We start from the raw sequence: 22,869 nt of genomic DNA on the forward strand, positions 1-22,869 counted from the left end.
TTGTTTTTAATAACAAGCTAGTGGTTGCCTATAATCTTAAAAACAATCATCAAGGACAATCTATGTGTGTCTGATGGATGGTTCCTTGTGCAGAAATGCATCTGTCTGTCTGTCTTATCTATCCATCCATCCATCCATCTATCCATCCATCCATCTATCTATCTATCCATCCATCTATCTATCCATCTATCTATCTATCATCTACCACGTAGCACTCACACCTGCGTCTCCCACTGGGATATTTGCATACAGTAGGGCTGTGAGCCACCTATGCCCCTTTTTGAATAAATTATGTTTTAAAAATGTACTCTCTTTAACCTACTTGTAATATTGTGGTTTCTGTTTGTCAATTTGGACTCTTAAAAAAGAGCAAAGAGAAAGAAAGTTGAACGTACTTTACATTAAATCTAACCTTTTTGTTAAAAATATCCTTGTGCTCTAGAGTAAATTTATTAAATCTTCCCAAATATGTCCTCTAAAATGAATTTCCATTCAGTTTGCATTGACGTGCTTATTGAGTTGGAATTCGGTCCCCATTTGAGGCAATTAATTTGAAGAGTGACCGAACACCTGCCCACCCTCTTTCGAGAACACCCACACACATCTGCTAGCGTGACTGGGTTTCCTTTCTTTTTCTTTTCCTTTTTGAGATATCTTCCACTCTTGCCTGTTCAATAAATGATCTGTCTCTTTGCAGGACAGCGACAACCTCTGGTGGGACGCGTTTGCCACTGAGTTTTTTGAAGATGACGCCACGTTAACCCTTTCATTTTGTTTGGAAGATGGACCAAAGCGATACAGTAAGAAAGAAGTTTGTTTTTCTAATAGTTCCTCTTTCTGCGCCTCTAAGAAAATGGCAGGCGTCTCCCGAGACTAGCACAGTGCTGACAGCCAGACATAAGCCATCCCCTCCCGAGGACGCTCTCACTTCTGATCAAGGCCTTGTCACGGGGCAGCAGCCCGAGTCAGCTGGGAGAGCTTGCCTTCAAGGGCGTAGAGGGTTTGGGCACTTGTCTGTTTAGCGAGCGATGCAAATATGAACCCAGTCACTCAATGATAAGTGAGAGATGGATTGTGGAGACTTTCCATCCATCTCTTCCCCATGACTCCCCTTTATCCTTGACAGCTCACACTTACACCCAATATTCTGCTTCTGAAGGTTCCTTAAAAATTTCCTCGCAGTCACTGTATCAGCCACATCCTTCCAATTCCCTCTTATCAATGAGCTCAGGTATTTATTTGACAAGCACAATCTTTTCTTGGGGGGCGGGGGAGGCCACAGCTGCTTTGAACACACAGTTTTGGATTGGTGTTGACAGAATTATAGTTCCCGGTCTTTCCAGCGAGTGATAACTCCGTACGGATTCTCAAATTGCAGCCTGTGGCACCTTGGGCAACAGCTGATCTGTCCTGATTAGGTTCAGCCAACTTGTCAGAGATCAGATTTGCTAGTTCTGCTGTAAGACTGAGAGGCACAGATACATCAGCACAAAGGCAATTAGTGTCCGGTTAGATCAGAGGGAGACGTGTTTCCAGAAATCAAGGCTGCACATATGAAAGGATCTGTCAGAGGATAAAACATCCCACGTGCCACAAACATGCAGATGATGATGGAACCAGCCGCAGCATGTTTGAATGAGGCAACCCAGAGCGTCGGGCAACTGATGGCTAACAGGCTCTTGATAAACGCGATGGAAAGATCTGATTGTTGCTGAATGTATTTCGAAGCCATAGGGAACAACAGGTTGTTGTTGGTGGTGTTGCTGTTGTTGTTTAATTTGGGGGACTTCAGAAGACTTGGTAGTATTTGGATCTATTGCATAATGAGTTGGTTAGTTATGCTAATATATGCACAGTGATTTGCAAATATATGATGGTGGCAAACTGAAGAGAGACTGGCAACTTAGATTTGCTGCCCTTTGAAACTCATTGCCAGGAGCATCTCTTTAGATTTGTGTCCTTTGGGCTTTTAAAGGCATGGAGCATTTCTAATGAATATTTTGGGTGAGAGAGGCAGTGAGTATGTCAGACAACAGGCTGTTTTAGAGTGTCTTTATTTGACATAATGACTCCTGTTGCAAGTACAGGTAAGACCACCCCTTGGGGGTCCTGGTGCATTAATTTGCTATCTTGGGTGTAGGTTCCTCCAAGCAGCTTCATGCACGAGACAGTGAGGGAGCTGGGCTTGGAAGCTGCTGTTTCAGAAGACCCTGGGCAATAAATGAACTCGGCAATCTGACAATTACTCTCTCCTCCAAAGCTGCCTGATCAATGGTGAATAATTTTGAATGAAGTAGTCATCCATCCTGTGAGCCTTCTTATTTTCTTCTGAGGAATAAGCTCAGATAACTTCAAGTTACCACTTTTTTTTATTCCTTGTTCCTACACCTTTTTGGGGGGGGGTGCAGGATTCATCAGGGTCTGCTCCAGGAACTAGAATTACAGTTTTAAAGCCTGTACTAATACAATAGATTCCCAGCCTCCCCTCTGTCCATCCCCCACCCCAACATCATTTGGGGGTGAGGTATGATCAGTGCCTTTCTCTGAGCCATTGTTGCCCAGGTTTCTTTGTTTCCGTGAGCCAAAATATTTCCAGAGCGGAGGAGAGAAACAAAGATGATTGACAGCTTGGAGCCAAGTCACATCAGCTGCCTTGCTGACAGCCTGGTGATGTGCACACACTGCTGATGTGCAGGCGAGTGACAGCTGATTGACGGCCAGGACTGGAAGACAGAGAAGATGAAGCATGCTTAGAACGCCTGACACACGCTGTTTATGCAGCGCTCCTGGCACCGGCGCCGCCACCTTAACCCATTCGTGGTCCCCACAGGCTGTGCCAGGCTGGGAGAACACCTGCTGGCCCCGGGCTACAGGCTATCGCTCTTCCCTGAGACCCCCCAGGGAGCCAAGAGCTTTGCATTTTCGGGAGAAAATATAAGACTTGGCTATTAAATTTGTATATGTTAAAAAAATCCCCAAATTACTTTCATTCCTGGTACTAAGAAATATTCCAGATGAGGTTTCCTTAGACCTTACTAGGAAAAATTGTTTCTTCTCCCTCCCCATCTCTATGTTCTTAGCGGGTCCCTCTGGCTCTAAGATATCTCTTAGATACATGGATCCTGTAATATGTGTTTGCTTGTATATCTGTGCACTGTCGCCCTCTGTTAGAATGTTATCTCCTCATGGACAGGACTTCTATGTTATGTATTGCTGGATTCTCAGGTGAATATAGGAACACACACATAGTAGGTGCTCAGTAAGTATTTGCTGAATGAATAATTGAATGAATCAATTGACATTTGGGAGAAAGTTTATATCACCAAACAGAATGTTGGGAAAACAATCTCTTTGCCAAAATCTTTGGAGTTTTTTCACTGGAGGAATTTAATCTATAGTACTGTGCTGGCATTTTCAAATAAGCTCTAGGATGTGGTCTGATCTACTTTAAGTGGGCAGGGGAGCAGTATAATAATTCAGGAAATAATTATGCTTTGGGAGACACAGTGCTCTTTCAGAAAGTGCCTTTGTATTGGTTGTGTTGGATCACCCACCCCAGTCTCCACTCTCCTGATGGGAGTGAGACGCCCTCCCCAGGTGGGACATGATTGGAGAGCTAGAGACTGCTGGGTGTGGCTGACGTGGAGAGGTGCGGAGTGGACAGGGTTCCTGGACCATGTCAGAAATCAGGCTGTGTGTCCTTAAGCAGCTGGAGACCTTGGCAGTTCCTAGGGACTTAGTTTTCTCCTTGGGGAACGAGGGGTAAGTGACTTCCTCTTTTCAGCAGATTGGTGATTAAAGAACATTAGAGCTGAAAAGGGTCTTTTCTGGAAATAGAAACTTGGTCCAGAGAGTCCCCGCTGGTGAGTCACTGGCCCTCTGTAGACTGACTTCAAAGTCAAAGTCAGGACACCCTCCCTCCCTTGCCCCCGTTGGACTCCTACATCCTCCCGTAGCTAACGGGAAAGACACGGATTCTTCAATTCACACATTTCCAGGAACATAAGTCACAAATAATTACCGTGTCCAATATGACAGAGAAGGCCAAGCGAGCAGAGGAGTGGGGTGTCAAAGGCCTCTGCACACAGGCTTGGCACACTTACTTCCCAGCATCGTGTGTGATTTTCCTTCTCTGTCTTGTACAGAAACAACTGTTCTTAGGTTGATTGCTTGCTTCAAGCAAATTATTTCCTATACTCCTTTTTGGGCATGTAGCTCTCTTCTCTCTCCTTATGACCATCACCAACACCTTCAGATAAAGGTCATGGTAACCCCCTCAGGGCCCCAAGGCTGTGTCCAGGTCCACTTTGGCCATGTTCTTCATCAGTAGGAAATGTTGGTTCCTAGTTCATTCAGGGAATAGTCCTTTCAGGGAAAAATAGATTCAGGGAGTCCCACGGTATTGGAGAGGCTGGGAGGCCACACGATATAGGAGAAAGAGCATGAGGGTTCAGTGCAAATGGCTTGTTGTTCTTGGCTTTTAATCTGTGCCAGTCTTGGTAAACAGAGCCTTCATTTCCTCGTCTGTAAAATGGGCACAATGCTATCATCACTGGCTTTGGGTAAAAATTCAATGAGGTAACCCATTGAAAACCTTGGATCATTAGAAGCATGGGTAGTCAGCATTGACGATTGCTATTGATAACAGTGCCCAGTCTCAGCAGCACTGTGTAGGTTTTCTGCATCACTGGGTAGACTTGCCCCTGGAGGGTGCTTAGCAAGTGTGCTCAGTGTGTACAACGTCCTACAGAGCCCCACCGGTCAGTTGGGAGCCTATAGGACTGCTCTGCTGGGCAGCTCCTGATGAAATGTACCTTGAAGAGACAACCTACTTCCAGAAACAAGCTGTGCCTTGGGAGTAAGTGATGAGCAGGAGGAGGGAAAGAGCAGGGAAGGTGGGTGAGTTTGTGTGGGCTCTCTACTTTGGTGGGGGAGGGCTCCAGCACTTGGTTAAACATGTCTAGGTTGTCATCGCTTTGGCAATTAGGGTGAGAAATGATATTACTACTAAAATGCCATCTTGTTTGGGGGCAGTTCCTATTGGACTACATTTTAGGAAAGCTGTGTTGTTCAGGGAGGGGCTCTGACACCTTGGTTCAAATCCAGCCTCATCTTACTACTGCGTGATTGCCAAATCACGCAGAAGTCACTTTGTAAACATTAATGGTCTCAATGGAAAAGTGAGGTTTTGGTCAGGAAAAGTGAGAGTTTGATGACATAATACATGTAAAGTTCTTAGCAGAGTTTCTGGCACCATGAACCTGCTCCCAAAACAGCTATTATTATTCGATTGAATTCCGATGAGCACATTGCAGCCTCTAGATTGAGACCCAGGGCAATTCAGATACAGTTGTCATTAATCTTTTATTGTTGTTTGGAATTTCAGGTTTGATGGGTGCCAGCAGTGTCCTATCACACCCTTGTCCTTTCACCTTGACTTCCGTATTCTGTCTGGAGTAAGGATTTCTGGCATGACCTTACATGTTTATAGTCACACTAGCAAAAGACTATTTACTCTCTTTCCCTCTGTGGCTGCTGGGGGAACATTTCACTCTCCGGAAGAAGCAAGTTGTTTGAGGACATGTCATCACTTTTCCTAGCGTTATTTTGCCCCCGTTTTTCTTGATTAAGTCCCATTAGACAGTTTGAAGAACCGCATGTTGGTCCTTCAAATATCAGTCCTAGGGAATCATTTCCACACTCATTTCTCTTTTACATTTTTTAAAGATAAGGTTTTAAAAGATTTTATTTATTTATTTATTTTTTTAGAGAGGAGAAAGAAAGAGAAACATCCATGTGTGGTTGCCTCTCATGCACCCCCTACTGGGGACCTGGCCCACAACCCAGGCATGTGCCCTGACTGGGAATCGAACCAGCACCCCTTTGGTTCACAGGCCAGCACTCAATCCACTGAGCCACACAAGCCAGGGCTCATTTCTCTTTTACATTTTCTTCCCACCTCCCTTTTTTTCTGATCTCTCTGATAGCATTGCCTGATTGACTACACTCTTTGGTTTTGACCTGTAATGTGTTTTTCTGTGTTGTGTGTGGGGATGTGATCCCTAAGGTGGAGAAATTCTATGAGGCCTACGAAACATCGCCCCCTCTGGTTACTAGTTTCCCCCTGTTTTTTAGTGGTTCACCTCATCCAGCTGTGCTTTTATTGTGTTTGCTATAAAGGCACTTTGAAAGCATTTTTCCCCAGTTTCTCTTTCTCTCTTTTAAATATATTACATGATTAAAGATAGATTCCTGGGGAAATCAGTCCTTTAATATATGCATAGGTGTTTGGGCACCACACCAAATAACTACTGTGGCATGAATGTGGCCATTTAAAAAAGTTATGTTCAAAGAGCGGCCCTGCAGCCCACAGGAGAAGGGATTGATTCCAAGGCCAGAAGTGTGAGTATGAAGAGAGAGCCCACCTGAGACCTGGAAGGGCGCAGGTTTGAGTAGCTGGCGCTGAAGATGCCCATCTTCTCCAAGCGAGATACACTAGCTAGTCCTGGGGAATCTCCCTCCACAAAGTCACTTTGTTCCTCTAAAAAGTCCTCCCTTATTTTAAATTTTTTTAATTTATGGAAGTAGAAGTGAAAATCGTGAACTTTGGATCCACAGGAATTTAGTTTGAGTCTCTTCTCTACCACAGCTGTGCAGTGGTAGGGTCCTGACGTCACGTTAGGCATGTTGCTCAAACTCTTAACCTCAACTTCTTCGTGTGTAACCTCATGGTAATAATACCAACATCATAGGGTCCTTGTGAAGATTAAATTAGATTAAATAACAGAACCCTAGCTTGGCGGTGCCCATGGAAGGCACACAATAAGTACTTATTGTATGAATGAATGAATGGATAAATGACTAAGGGAATGAGTTAAACCTATGATACACCAGTCACTTGGATTCAAATAGAAGATAGTTCCCATGATTCGTTCAGTCATTTGGCACATAGCAGGAAAAACTCTGGCTTTGGTCAAAGCCACATCACTTCTGTCTTTTTTCTATATGGACACCTTAAGAATTGAGATGGACATCTTAATCAATTGGGAGTAAAACTAATATTAATAGAAGATGATGATTTAAACAAACAAGTCCCAAACTATTATATTACAGTTATGACACCTGTCCAACAGAGGATTAGGATTCTGTGACCTGCTTTGTTCAGAGAGCAAGAAGCTGTGGAACACTTACTGAGTGCTGGCCACTGCTCTGGCTACCTTTGGTCTTGATATCTTTATTTACCAAGGCCAAGGAAATGAACTTCAGTTCCATTCAAAAATATATCATAGAGAAAAGAATGCACTGCGTCCAAGTGGTCCTTGATGGCCAGTTGCTGGATGATTGTGGCATTTTCATTGAGTGGTGGCACAAACGTCTTCATCTCAGATGACTCCAGAAAATGGTTTCCTTTCCATGGGGCTGCACTAAATGGTTTCTGGATGGCTCTCGCCTCTGAGCTTGTGGTTTTAGTGAGTGAAGCTTTTCAATAGCAGCCTTCATTCAACTGGCCAGATTTGGAATGAATTAAATTAGACTAATGCAGCCCATCATTCAAAGTTCCCTTGTTCCTGCACTCACTCTTGGATTCATTCATTCAGAAGTCACAGAGTTGTTGCTATTTGCCAGATGTTGTCATAGCGAGGCCTACAGTTCCTTGAGAGAAAGGCAATTCCTCACAATTTTTTCATTTGCTTTTTTATTTTATTGTATGCAAAACTCTTACCTGAAATTAAGACAATCAGCTAAGTTGTTCCAAAAGAAAATATTCTTGGTATATTAATATTCAGTACAAAACCCGGGACTAGTTACAAAAAAGACTGGAGAGAGAGAAAGCCTACAACTGATCGATGGACTGATAGACTTTGAGGGGAAAAGGAAACTGAATCTCTGCCCTTTTGTGGTTCCAATTGATGATATCAAGAGTTGCAAATTGGCCATCACATTAGATTGAGCAGACATTCCACTCCCTCCTTGCTAATAAATACCACACTAATGATTATATGAGATAATGGACATAAAAGTACTTCGAATGAATTTAAAGTGCTCTACAAGTCGAAGGTATAATTAGCACCATATTTGTAATTGGTCTTTAGGATTTCATGACTTTTTGTTTTCCTTTTGTAAGTCAAGCTATTAAGAAACCTGGGAGGATTGTTGGGTTTCTCCTGGAGAGAAGAGTCTTTGTTAAATACACAGGCTTGAGAAGACAGACCTGTAACCACCCTTAAATGCTAAGTTGCGGTCTGAGTGATGTGCTAACCAGGAGATGGACAGTTGGTGGTGTTTCTGAGGCTCTGTGTGACTATGATTTCTATGGGGGTTCTGGCGCATGCATTTCCTGACTCTTGGTTTCATAGAATATGCTCCTACTTGAGACTCAAACACTTCATTAAAAGATTTATTTATATATTTATTCATATTGAGAGGGGAAGAAAAGGAGATAGAGAGGGAAAGAAAGATCAATATGTGGTTGTCTCTCATGTGCCCCCAGTTGGGGACCTGACCTGGCCTGCGACCCAGGCATGTGCCCTGACTGGGAACTGAACCAGCAACCTTTTGGTTCACAGGCCCACACTCAGTCCACTGAGCTATACCAGCCAGGGCGAGACTCAAACATTTTAAACAGCAAACTAAAATTGCATTTATCCAACCTAAAACTCTAGGACTGTTTTTTTTTTTTTTCTTTAATGCTTTGGGCCATGGGTTGATAGAGTTTTTCACTATGTAGTTAGTCTGCCAACCACCTACTAAGTCCAATTTCATAGGATATGTAGTACTTAGGATTGGTTAGCTAGGTACATCAATCTACTACGTATTGAATGGGTCGTAATAGACTTAATTTCAGTGAAAACCCCTGTTTATTTATTTAACCTTTCTCAAGGACTTTCCATGCCCTGCATGGTAAGAAGATGAACAGTTTCTTTCTGTGCTCTGGTGATAAGAAGATGAATGAACAAAATCTCTTGCCTTGGAGGCACTATAAGTCTAGCGAGCTATTGTTTCTAGAACCTAATCTTAGCCAGATAGTTTCATATCGATACCCTTGTTTTATGAACCTGTTTTTCATAATGCTCACCACTGTACTTCTAGACTCTGTATTCAAATATAACATTGATTTTTTTAAAACAAAAAGCATCTTGAAAAATCAGTTTAAGCTGAGATGTTTGCAGTATTTCCTTTGCACGACATTGGTTTGTGATGTTCTTACTTAGTGGGGTGAGCCAACGTGCAGCTTACTCTTGACTTTTGTGTAGTGTTTTGGGGTGGTGAATGCACCTTATTTATGAAAATGGGGTAAAGTAAAGCATTTGTGGAAGTCCGTTTAAATTAGCATTTTATTCTGCAACTGTATTCAGCATCGTTCAGGTGGATTTCATTAAGAATGTAGAGGCTTCGTGACAAAATCACCCATCAGGGTGTGTTTCATTGTTTATTGTGTGATCAGGTTAGTCACGTTGGAGTGTTTGAATGCAAGGCCTTACCGAACTGGGCGCCTTCATGCATTTTGCTTTATTATTCGTTCCAAGAGAATCCGCTTCACACAACAATTTCGGTGTGCTTGTTTATTTTTATGAAGTTCGTCCTTTCCCAAGTGGTGCCGTCTTTCGTATACTCTTTGATGGGAACTTTTCTGATCTTTCACTTTTCCACAAGCCAGGAGAAGTGGAAATTGACAACTGATACTAATCATCATTTTGAAGATCTGTAGAAGGAGGAAGTAAGGTCACATGTGAGCAAGTTCTGAGACAAGTTCTCCACATTGTCCAGAACAAAGAGACCATCACATTATTTTTACAGACTTTTCTAAACATACATGTCGTACTTAGTCTGAATAATCTTATTTGCAATTTGTCTTTGTTTTAATTTGCAGAATACATCATTTGCTATGCCAGGACAGGTTAGTTACACTGAGAACAATGAAAATGCAGGAGTTCTTCCAGAATCTAATCGTGAGGCAAGCCTCGTCACTAACGCCTGGGAGGGTATTTCCTCCTAGACACATGTGATGTCTCCATGTTACTCTCGGATTCCAGATAAAATTAACCACGTGAGATGGCCCTCAGTAAAAGGATGATGATTCGTGTGTGTGTGGGGGGTGTTGCAGAAGAAAATACTCCAGAAATTGAAGTTAGTTACCTGAGAGAGGTACTCGGCCACGTACAATCTCCTCTGGAAATGTTTGGCATGTCACATGTATGAAGTACTAGCATCTGATAAAGTCAGCTACTCTTATTCAATTGAGGCATTAAGAAAGTTCGACTTTCAAGCTTTAAAATAGTCAGTGATAATCAACTTTTTCAAGGTTGCCTGCATAAAATAACGTCTCCACGTTCATTTGCTTCTCTTCAATAGCATCATAAGACATATGATAAACCCTGTTTGGCAGATTCTGTAAATAAACCACTAATTACATCCTTAATAGTCCTGCATACCATCAGACACTGTGCCTGAATGTATTTCCTATAAAATGCCTTAGTACTTAGAGCTCTATTATTTTTTTAAAAAAGATGGGCCCGAAATCAGTAATTATGAGAGTTATTACTAAGGTTCACAGTAGCATGGCAGCTATATTTCACCTGATAATTACCTTGTTAAATTAACGTCAGACCAGCACCATGCCTTACTTAAGAAAATGGTCCTCCAGCTCCATGCAGGGAGCCCCGGCTGTGGAAATAGTAAAGATTTATTGCATCCAGACTCATCTTTGGCATTGCCTGAGCAATGTTACTATTTAGTGGAAGTTCTAAGTTGTACGTTTATCACGAGGTGTTTGTGGTGTCTGTCCTGAGGTCCCATTGTATCTCTTGACAGTTGGTGTTTCCCCTGTGTTCTTCCTGTTTTTAGCTCTGGGCTTTGTTGCCACCCAGGGCATAGTTTAATTGGCGTAATCCCCATTCGGAGCCTTCAGGAGGAAAAGGGGAGATGACCCATCCGCAGAGAAACAAGGAATGCATGTGATACCTACTGTTTCTCTTTGTACTTTCCCTAGTTTTAAGTTGAAGTTTGTTACTTCTTTCCCTTTGGAAAGGAAAAAAAAAGTTTTGTTTTTTTTTTTACAAGACCCTCTAATAGTAGCTGTGGTTTTGTCCAGATTCTAATTTTTAGTCCAAAATAAGTAATTCTTGCTACAATATCATAAATTGAAAAAAAAAAGAGTCACATACATAGTGGAGTCTTGGCCATTTTTCAAATGTTTCCCACAATAACCTTGTGGGTTGGTTAATGAGTGTGAATGACAAGCATTCAGATAGTGCCTTGCCGTTTATAAAATTCTTTCATAAATCAGGACCAGCTGTAAGTCCGTGGTGGGGGGAGGGCTGTCTTATTTTTCCCTGTATCCTCTGCGCCTGCCATGGCAGGGGATAGAGGGGAGACTCGTGGTTAATATTCGCTGAGCGGGACTGGCGGTTAGCATCTCATTCCATCGTCAACTATGAGCCCAGAAGCAGGTGTTATATTGACTGTTTGTATTGTAGAGATGAAGAAAGAGAGGCACCTGGAGACCCAGAGCTCAGCGCTTCTGCCGTAGGCACCCATACTGTGGCCCCTTTACCATCCTGCTTCTCAGTAGTTTTTTAAACAGTAGAGAATTTTTTAATGTTACCTGTTTGGATGGGGAAAAAACCCTAATGTCTTTCCCTGGATTCTGGAGCCATCTTCCTGGAAACAGACAGGTTAAGAATAATTAGTTCCTAATGGCAAATTGTACTCACAGCGTATTTTTTTCATCACAGTTAAATGTGGATTGCTTAAATCCCTCCAACATTGCTGCTACAAAGCTGACATTTATAAATTTTTTTTTTCGATGCAGTATGCGAGCCTCCATATGTCTTTCACAAAAACTCTCTATGTTTTCAGGGAATCTAAAGATTTATTTCCTTCCCAGTCCTCGTGGCTGGCATTTTCTCCAAGCCTCCCAAACTGCCAAGAGATAAACTTCAATTTAGAGGAACTGTTACATTTGTCATTGTGAATTTGCTAAACTTTGGATAAATTTGAAGATTTATGCTTATTTCCAGAGGGACCCTGAGAATATCTTTGAGGCTCAGAGAGTCCACATTTGACTTTCTTCCCACCACTCTAAGTATATGAGGTCTTCAGCCCGTGCAGCCTCCCTGCCTGGGCGCTGGGTCTGTCACTGCCCCAGCCTGGACACATCTGCGCTGCCCGGAGCTCAGATGTGACTTACTTCTGACGTGTGAGGGAGGAGGGTCCTGTCCTTGCTTTGCGCTGTGGAAGTCGTGCGCTCTGTCTGCATTCCCAGGACAGTCCCTCAGAGAGGACCTCACAGTAACCCCGCACTGTAAGGGCAAATGGCCCAGGCCTGTGTGACACTCAAGCTTCGAAATCATGGCCTGCCTTGTCCTGCAGGGACACCAGGATCTTGGTCATGACACCTAATCTGTCTGAGCCTCTCTAGTTCCATCTGTAAAATGAATATGATGACTCTTCGGCGTGGTATTATGGTATTTGTAAATAATACACACATGGTCCCTGATACATGGGAGTTTATCAACAAGTGGTAGCTGTTAGAATGATTATTTATAGGTAACATACCAAGAAGTCGACTTGGCTTTGATGTGTTCAAGGTAATCCAGCTAGTTAGTGATGGAGCCTGGATTTGAATTCACACGTCTCAATTCTTAAAACGCAAGGCTCTGCTGAGTGACTAGCTAGGTAAAAGTGCTATACTCCTTTTTATTGAATATAGTCTAGAAGTAACATAGTTTCTAGGGATGATGTATTATTTAATGTTGTTCTTTGAATCACCTTCAAAATCAAGTGCAAGAGGAAGTGTCATTGAATTCATCGAATTCGCATTCATCAAATTCAATGACGTGAAAAAAATTGGAGACGACCCACTTGGTGCGTGTTTTAATTTTCTATTGCAGCCTATCAAGGTTCCACAAACTTAGTAGTGGAAAACCACACACACATATGATGTTGCATTTTTCTGTGGGTCAGGATCCAGGCACTGGTTAACTGAATCCTCTGCCCAGTCTCACAGTTGGGACTGCGATTCCCTCTGAGACTCTGAGGTGGTGGCAGAATTTTGTTGCAGGAAGGTGTAGAGCAGAAGATCCCACTTTCCTACTTACTGTTCACTGAGACTGATTTTAGCTCCTCGGAGCCTCCTGCTGTTCCTGGGCATGTGCTTCCCTGCACACTGTAGCAGCTTGATGTTCCAAGGGAGGCGGGAGAATCTCTCACCTGAGGAGGCCAGGCCCACCCAGGGTAATCTCTCTTTTGGTGAACTCAAAGACCTCACCTTAGGGACTTTCATTACAGCTGCACAATGCCTGTGCCATCTGATGTAACATAATTAGGGAGTGATGCCTCAGCGGAATCACAAGCCCCTCACACGCAAGGGGAAGGGATCGTGCAGGGTGCTCACACCATGGGAACCTTGAGAGCCTTCCTAGAATTCTGCCTCCAGGGCTACTGGCCAAGTGCATCGTTATGCACAGGGCTTCCTGATAGGTGTCATCAAACAAGTGTAAAGTGGCTTGTGACTTTGAGAAGACAGGTCATTTTCTCCTGGGGGCCTTGGGAGGCATGGCAGAGGTGGTGCACAGAATTGGGGAGATAGAGGCAGAGATGAGTGGGGGCAGTGAGCGAAGCATAGAGGAGAAGAGGCGCATCACACGAAGGCCAGGACAGGGGCTGGGGCAAAGGCTGGCAGTCTGCTTGGGCTGGAACTCGGCTTTAAGGAACCTCTCCACAGTTTTTCAGAGACTGTTGGTTTTCAAGGACCCAAAACCTGTAGAGCATGGGATGGGGACTGTCTGATTCCATGAATGTTCTTTGCTTTGTAATGTGCTCATCAGTCAGGGAAGGGAAAGTCTGGCCTGGCCACATGCCCTTTGTTTGTGGGGCTCAGAATCCTCTTTGGAGGCTTCTGCCCTGCATCTGGGAGTAGAGTGGTGAGTCTGGAAACATGGGCCCAGTTCTGCGTGCTTCACATCAAAGCAGCTGGAGGTGGCTGGAGGTAAAAGAATCCAAAAGTCGTGCCGTGCAAGAAACGGTGCAGTGACTCAGCCCGTGTCTATCCAACAGGTACACGCTGTGTTCCTCTGTGCCCTCAAATCTGCTTCCGCTCTGGGGACCCAGCAAACAAGACAGCCCTCGTGAACATTCTAATCTAGACTCTAGGTTCTAGACAATTCTAGGTAATCTAGACTTTAGTTTCTCAAGATTGCGAGCTAATAGCTAATAAAGGAAAGGTGCTCTCGTTATTAAGTCATTTCAGTTGTGAGAAGTGTTATGAGAAAAATATATGGGATGCCATGAGGGCAAATCGGGGGCATAAACCAATCTCTCCAGGGGAGATAATGGGTGGGTGGGGGGTCAAGCTACACCTGTCTGAGGTGGTTGCAAAGGGTGAAATCTAGGGAAAAAAATGTACCTGGGGGAAGAGACAAATGAAAGTGAACACAGATTGTCGTGTAACTATCGGGCAGACAGGGTGATGACGTTTCAATTCAGATTCGGGAAAGAGTGCTTTTCTAGCTGGCATACCAGTTCTCATTCTTCGCAGCCCTCCTCTCTCCCCAGTTCTCTCTGGAGAATTAATGGATCCCTTCTCTCTATGGCTCACACATCTGTGATGGCAGAACTGTCCTAGTTCATGGTCCTAGTTTACACGACGCTCAGCCGGGGCCTCGCTGGAGGTGTCTTCAGATGGTGATTAGAGCCCTTTCCTCTTGTAGTCTCCAGCACCGGGCACCTCGCCTGACTGCGGGGCTGGCGCTCAATAGCATTGCTGAATGGACACGCTAGACCTAGCTGGAAGGGGTGGAAGAGGCGTTGGGCTAGACCGTCATGCTTTAAAAGGAAGACCTTCCAGAACTCCAGGGAAGTGAAACGGTCTGCCCGGGATGGAGAGGCAGCGCTCGCCACCCTTGGAGGGGACAAAAGGCCCATAATACCGTGTATCTGAATGTGAACTAAAATAGAATTTGAGAAACTTGATTATAACTACTACCCATTATCAAATTATGTTTTCGATGCTGATTACTTGAGAAAGTTAATGAACTTTTTCAAGGGCTTGATTTGGGTTTACAAGTAGCACTTCTGATGGGGAGTCTTTCCTGGCCATATGTTCCTGAAATGTGCAAAGCATTCTGGTCTCATGAATGTTACAATCAGGATGTCGAGGATGGGATTTTTTTAAACTTTAAGTAAGATACATAGGTTACATTGAGGTAGTCCAAGCAGTTACTGGGACTGAAAACTGTGGAACTATGAATGAAAATATGTGTGTAGGGCAGAGTAATTGTGTGCCATGTAGTATAGAAGGGAAGTGCATATTCATACACATCAATCAAAAGTCACTGAGAACACAGTTCTCCGATGGCAGAGAGAAGCCTAAGGAGCGGGTACGCCCCAGAGGTCCGTGAGTTACGTTACAGCAGCATCCCATTAACATCAAACAAAAATCAAACAGATGCGGAAAGTTCATGAGTGAGCGCCTGACACTCTGGCTTCAGCAGCAGTAAGGACAGAGGTGACGGAGGGACAATCTAAAGACCAGTTCACACTGCCAGAGGTCTGGTGGGATTGATCCCATGGGCAAAGAACAAAAGATTTGTAATGTAGCTAAGCAACTGTTACCAGAAAATGCATCATGGTAGACCCAGGCTCACAAGTGGCCTGTTCAGGGCAGGGTCAGCCGGCAACACACCCAAATACAACAAGATTAAAGAAGAATTTAAACATGTGGGTTTGTGCCAGGAGACAGAATGATGAAAGCTGTCTCTTAGAGAATCACAAACAAAGCTGATGTGTTTCAAATGGAGGGTGTCATAGTTTAGTGCTAATAAAATAAAGCCAAGACATATTTACTGGGGTCTTATAATGGAATCTGTGGTATCTCTTTCCCATCTCCAATTCCAAGTATTAAATTTAAAATTTTTTATTTTCCTTAATCATGTGAAATGAATGATGTTATCACATGATTCCCCTATCTCATGTTCCAGAAACCTCTCTCACATAATCCAACAAATGAACACATGGTTTTCAATGCATTTTCATTATAATTTTTAAAAGTATGACACTTCAAATTCAGATATAAAATGTGATTAACAAGTAAGTTGCTTTAGTGTATGTTAAAGTCATAACAATTTCTCTTTTTTTCTTTTCTGCTTTGCACTTACTGTCTACACCTTCTCCAAAAAAATTTATCTGCATAAGAAAATTTAAAATATTTATCATCAAAAGGAATTCTAGAAACTGATAGTGAGTTCAAAAATCAGGCTTTTGAAGGAAGATTATTTTGAGGGTTCCCTACAGAGGTTTAGTTAAACAGAGGCCCAGTTGAAAACACCATTCGGTGGGACTGAGTGGCAGTCTCTCTTGTTCAGTCTTTCTCTCCCCCTCTTTCTAAATTAAGTTCTAATTCTTTCTCTGTCACAAAGGTTTTGGGACAGACATTCCAAAATAATAGGGAATTTCCAAATTAAAACAATTGGGTCTAGAATTTTTAACCGCTCCCTTTATTAAAGCACTCTATATTGCTTGAAACATCAACCAGCTTGAACTCAGGTTTTCCTACACTATGGGTAAATATTCCATGATAAGAGTTTATTCAGTATGGGGCTGCGAGTGCTGTTTCATCTATTTGCATATTTATTCATTCTACACTTAACACTCCTAAGATTTGTTCATTAATTATTGAAATTTTCAAGTAAGCATGGACTTTGTAGAGCAAAATATGAATTAATTTTATGTAGTGTAGGAATAACATCACAAGCTGTCCAGACTAGGTGATAACTTCTAATCTTGGACAATGCATCATGGGAAGGCTGCAGTAAAATAATGTCCAGTGTTCAAATCTCTTTGTATATATCTTATTAGTAAGTAGTCCTCCTTCCTCTTCATTTAAAAAAATGCAATCATATTTTCATCATTTTGTTCTCACCGTGATGCAAGTTGTATCATCGCTTTGGGTGGGTGGGGAGGAGGGTGAGGTACAATTACGGATCAAATGACAGAGCGTGTGAAATGCCTGAACTCTGTTTTCCTGACAGTCTTCCTGAGTAACATGTCCCATATTTAGGGCATGTCCCTCCCAAACAGTGGACTGCATCAGATTACGATGCCCCTGGTTGGGTCTTTGAAAGGGAGCCCCTAAATCATGTGGTTTGGACTCTACCCCTGCCACTTTCTAAACATAAGTATTAAACTAAACTGAATGTGAATTAGAATCTGTTAAACATGTGTGTCTGAGGGCCAGTGGGAGCAGGTGGTTAGAGGGGACAATTCTTACCCAGAGCCGAGGTTCTAGGGCACAGAGAGTGGGAGGAGAGAGGAAGCCATGGGCAAGAAGCAGGAGGCTGGGGATGGCCTCTGCCTGCCGTGGCTGGTGTTGCTGGGCACACATAGGCTGCTGCCCAGGGTGGTGGCACTGTTCCTGCTCCTGCCTGCAGTTCCAGCTCCATGGGCAACAGCTATTCTCTTACAAGAGGCGTACAGAGAAGAGGGCGGGAGGAGAACTCAGCTGGCCCCAGGGGTGAGAAGAGCTGTTGCACATAGAGAGTCAGTTTGAGATGATCTTCTTACAGGCAGGCCTCCAGGACCCTTTAGGTCACCCTCCCTATTTCTTACCGTGTCAGTGGGCCACGGGCAGAGTGGTGCCTAGAGGTGGGTGACTTAGGGAACCAGTGCAAACAGGCACTCATAGTTGGGTGCCCCACCTAGAAACATAATAACCACCAGGTATGAAGAATTATGACTGTTTTCATTTCTTTGTACCCCAGTTAAGGCATTTCACTCTATAACCTGAGTCCTTAGAAGATAAGAAATAGTTCTCCCTCATCTTTGCTGAGATACGACGAGAAAGACAGAGCATCTCCGATGTGGGCGATAGCTGGAGGGGAGGCAGGGAGAGGAGGGGGACCTGCAATGGCAGAGGGAGCGGACGGGCTTGGTCAGGAGGAGGGGAAGGTGGGAGGCCAGGTATGGGTGACCATCGGTATAACCAGGTTTATTTGGAAATTCTTAAAAACACAATTATACTTCATTCACTACAACCAATTCTGAGCATGAGGCACTGTGCTGGGAATCAGAGATGCAACTTTTAAGTTTTTAGTGATTAGTAGTGTTGGCAGGTTTCTTAAATTTTCTTTCTTTCATTCATTCATTCATTCATTCTCTCATTTACTTACTAATCAACAGGATGAAACATATAGTTGTTGGATGAATCACTTCAGTGTATGAGTCTTCCAACGTCTGGCCCCCTGGCCCCGAAGGTCTGACATGAGTAGCCCTTTTTGGTAGCTATCATCGTTAGCATTATAGCCATCTCAGGAGACACTCCTATGTGCCACAAACGAGGTCCGTAATAGCCCATAAAGCATCTCATCTCTCCAATAAGTTGGACAGCTCTAAAAGGGCAAGTATTCTTATTTTCCTCATTTATCAGATGAGAAAACTAAGGCCAAGTCAACATTTGAACTCAGATTGGGGTTCTTTTTTTGCCCTCCCGAATCCAAACCCTGTTCCCTTTCCTCTGTGCCAGGCCACATCCCTGAAAACAAAGATTGTCGTCCGCAGCTTCATCGTTCCCAAGGACTGAGGTTTTTATTTATTTTATCTGTTACCATTAATAACAATATTTTTAAAATAAGCCGATATGTGATGATAGTGTGAGAAGTAAACATGGTAATTAGGCAACATCAAACTGAAGTTAATTGTTGCCTTGATGCCTAGGGTGGTTTGTGTACGACAGTTAAGACGGCATAAAGCATCGTATCAGGAGGCAGCGCTCTGCGTGCCTGCTGTCCCCGCGCTCGTCCTGTTAGCAGGGGACTGGAAGGCGAGCAAAGCTGGATCCACCGGGGCCACACACACCATTTTTACCTAGCGCTTGCTGTTTCCGCAGGGCTTTCTCCTCCATATGTCATTGCACCCCAGAGCTTCCCTTGGGGGCAGATGTATTAAACCCCGACTTGTAGACGTTTGGCTTTATAACCCAGTCATTCACTGGCTCCATCACTACCCTGACTCCAAGACCAGTTCCTAGACAGCACTTACGCACATTGGATTTGTCCAGAGCTCCCACAACTGCTGAGAATCGGATGCCATGTATTCCCATGCCATAATTGGGTATTTGCTCAAATTCATCCGAATTATGCTGCCCACAGCATCTTTCTCAAGTTGAAGTTTTGCACCACTCTTATTCACCCTCAAATCGTGAAATCCTGAGTGACTAGATTAAATCCCTTTTATTCCTACCTTCCATTATTACTAAGGGTAGGGAAAGCCACTGCATCAGGGGAACAAGCAGCCTCATTTGATTTGGGACCAACTTTGTCGTGCTGTTCTATTTCACCTGAACGCTCCGCCTAGGAAGGGCCCTGAGTTTGATGCTTGTCCTAATTCATGGTTTCATTCTTTTTGTTCTGGTGGTTTTAAAAAAATGTGTGTCCAGTTCCAGTCAAGGCTCATTTCCCCAGCTAAGATTTGTGTAACATCAGCAGGTAACCCTGCGGATTACGAACTCCCCTTATGCCTTTCTTCCCAACCCTACAAAATCCGCCAGTGCAGGGAAACAGTAACTAGGTAGGAAGTGGATGGATTTGCATAATTTGGTTTTCTAAGTGCAGAGTGTTCATTTTTAACTTACATTGCTTTTGCTTTGTTGCCAAACCCCTTTTCAGGGAAGGCGGCATTCCACATCCCCCGCCCCTGCCCCATCCTGGTTTCTAACAGTTGATACATACTTCAGATGTTTGTATTTCTTCAAACAGATGAGAGAAACCGTCTCTAAATACAACTTCCTGTATTAGGCAGTTTCTCGCATTTTCCAATTTGACTTCTGTATAGAACTGTAGCTGGCAATGGTAATGAGTTTGCCATGGCAATTTCAGGCTTCTGCACGATATAAATCCTCTTCTGTTCATGCATAATAATTAAGGTTATTAATGAAGGGCTGCATTGGTAGAAAAACAGTATACTGAGCCACTGTGACTTGCTTGATGTAGGTTAATAATCATATATTATATAGCATTTGTAGCTTCCTTGGGCTCTGGAATAGAAGCTACGGTGGCAAAGAACATTGTGATCAAACCCACACTAATGAAGCAACATTTGGAGCTCGGCAGGGGATAAAAAGGAAGGCATTGTTACTGTGAGTGCCACAGTATTGTCCTTTACCGTTTTAGGGTGTCCTGAAATGCATAAGTAATAATTGTGTTTGAATTTATAAAAGAAAGCTCCAACCAAGTCCAGGCTCCTTTGAAAAGGCAAGGCTGGGGGTGGGGAGTGGAAATCATAAAGCTGGGTGTCTCAAAACAACAGTTCTGAAAGGAGGGAGAGTGTTTCTCTCTGTGCAGCAGGTTTGAATCCATAATAAGACAGACTGGAATCTGAGCAACTCAAGATTGATAGGCTAAATTGTTTACAAAAAATTGCTTTAGAAGAACGGATCTACTTTTCCAGGCAAGGCTGCTGAATTCCTGCAGGGACATTCTCAGACTCTCACCCCCAGCTTGAAAGGCCAACTAGGTGGGTTTTGAAAAGGGGGTCGGATGTGCCTCAGATAGCTTCAGATTGTATTGGTTTGCTTTCCTTGAGCAACTGCTTTAGAATGGAAGCAGACAAACTCACATGGACCAAAAAAATATTCTCAAAATATGTTACCAGCTGAAGACAGCCTAAGCTGGTCCAGGGATTTAGACACTGAAGCAGGCTGGGGAGACCCCTGAAGACCTTTTAGGAAAGTATGAGTATGTTGATCAGCTCAGGCTGCCATAACGCAACACCACAGACTGAGTGCCTTGAACAAGAGAAATTTATCTTCTCACAGTTCTGGAGCCGGGGAGGTCTGAGATCAAGGTTCTGGACAACTTAGTTCCTGGTGAGAACTCTCTTTCTGGCTTGTAGGTGGTTACCATCTTGCTGTGCGCTCACCTGACACACACGTGAGCTGTCCTCATACCTCCAAGTATCATCCCATTGATAATGAGAGAGCCCTGGTTAGGGTCTCAGCATATGCATTTTGGGGGAGCACAGTTCAGTCCATAGCAATGAGTTAAATCTACAAGCCAGAAACTGGAATAGACAAGTGGCAAGTTGGCCACTTAATTCCATTCTGATCCATTCCATTTTGTTCTATTTCAGCCTATTCTATGGCAACCCATTACCTGCCACTCCACTCCCGTTTCACTCGCGGTAGTTCAACAAATGCCTCCTTCAGTCGCACTAGGAGCTCAGCACACTGTTTTCCTGGACGTCCTCTTCCTTCTCTTGTGCATATCCTTTTCCTATGTCGATCTCATTCAGTTTGGTGACCAAGAGCAACTGCTTTGTTTTCTCCCAGCTTTCTTTCCCTCTGTCCAGTTCCGACTCTTGCCTGAGGGCGCTGGGAAAGCTTTGTCCAACTAACATGAGTTTAAACTAAACCCTGCCCCTCCCATTCCAGAAGGCCTCAGCAGTGCCACCTGAACTCTCAGTCACAGTGCTCTGGACAGTCAGTGGGGGTAATGACAATGACAACACTTCATAGAATAGGGTTGTTGTATGTGGTCTCAGCACAAGGAGCTTAGTACCTGGTCTCTGGCCTTACAGCGATGAGTGAGACATGACCATCTTGTCTTGAAGATTTCTCGGCCCAGTGTGGGAAGCAGCTGGGACAGAAGATGGACCTATCGGGTCAGGCTTTGTGCTCTGAAGTCGGTCACCATGCAATTAAATGTGATTCTACCCCATGCTTTAATGTCTGGGCAAATGAGTTCGCCTCTCTAAGCCTCCATTTCTCATCTAAAGAATGAGATGCTGAGACCCTGGTTTGGGGGAGCAAAACACGAGCTAGTGCTCGTGAAGTGCTTGGTTTGCAGTACATACTCTGTAAGTACTGGCTAATACTAATAGTACAAAAGTCTACTATGTGTCAAGTGGCACAGTTACTGACTCTGTATCACGCGTGGCTCGCTGGACTCGGCATGGGGTGTTCGAAGATGAGTGACAGCCCTTTCCCCCACAGAACTCACAGTGTCACAGATGAGACAGGCAGTAACACTTGAAACTGTGATGGCCCCGTGAAGCAGAGATTTCTGGCACCGTGGGCTGTGTGAGGGGTCACTCAGAGCAGGGTGGAGGTGGGTAAAGCCATGGAAGAGATGGACTCTGGGCCTCTCAGAATCCCCTTCTGATGCCGGTCATCAGGAAAAAGGCCAGGGCAAAAAGGCCAGGAAGGATACGTTTCTTTCTGGCACTGCTGGTCAGAATCTAGAAGGCGTTATAAACACCAGAAAGGAACAGGAACTGAAGCACAAGTCCCGACGTACGTGGATGGTGCAGCACAGCACACACTCTTCAACCGAGAAGTACGAGTTCCTCCAGGAAAACCTGGATGGCGAGAGCGAACATCAGGGGGTGGTCTTGCTGATATGAAACAGCAACTCTGTAACTGTTTACTTCCCCCCTCCCAAGGTGTTAAAAATCGATGCTAATGATGAAACACTTTGTGCGCTGGGGATTCTAGAAAATCCCTTTTCAAAACGAATGCAAGGGGGAGAAGTGAGCTCAGTGCCAGAGTTCTGCATGCCCCGGAGAACAATCTGTGCCCTGGCGTGGAAGGGAAGCGTTAGAGATGATGACCACTTTGTAACTACAGCTCGTGTGTCAGGTGGTGGTGGGTTGGTTATTATTATTATTATTTATTAAATCAGCTTTTCAACCCAGACTTCATTTGCTTTGTGCAGGGAGGTGTGTAAGAGGGGAGGCCAGTGAGCTGATTTCTGTAGAGTCCGCTTGTAGCTTAAACAAAGATGTGGGGTTTGGAGGATAAAGGCAGCCTGAAATACAGCAGATTATGCAGCTTTATTTTTCAGAGATTTGCTAATTCCCCTCTTCCCCCGCCTGCTC

The 22,869-nt window shown here is 43.9% G+C and overlaps 1 protein-coding gene across 10 annotated transcripts in view; it reads left to right on the forward strand.

The window, feature by feature from the left end:
• LDB2 (LIM domain binding 2) overlaps positions 1 to 22,869 on the forward strand; it is a 329,224-nt gene that overhangs the window by 125,968 nt on the left and 180,387 nt on the right. For all 10 annotated transcript variants that reach the window (XM_053922422.2, XM_053922421.2, XM_045182729.3 and 7 more), the window contains exon 2: positions 698 to 800. In XM_053922422.2, the coding sequence (XP_053778397.1) occupies positions 698 to 800 (103 nt within the window). The remainder of the gene's footprint in view (positions 1 to 697; positions 801 to 22,869) is intronic.

Source organism: Desmodus rotundus, chromosome 4, assembly GCF_022682495.2.
Source record: "Desmodus rotundus isolate HL8 chromosome 4, HLdesRot8A.1, whole genome shotgun sequence".
Lineage (NCBI taxonomy): Eukaryota > Metazoa > Chordata > Mammalia > Chiroptera > Phyllostomidae > Desmodus > Desmodus rotundus.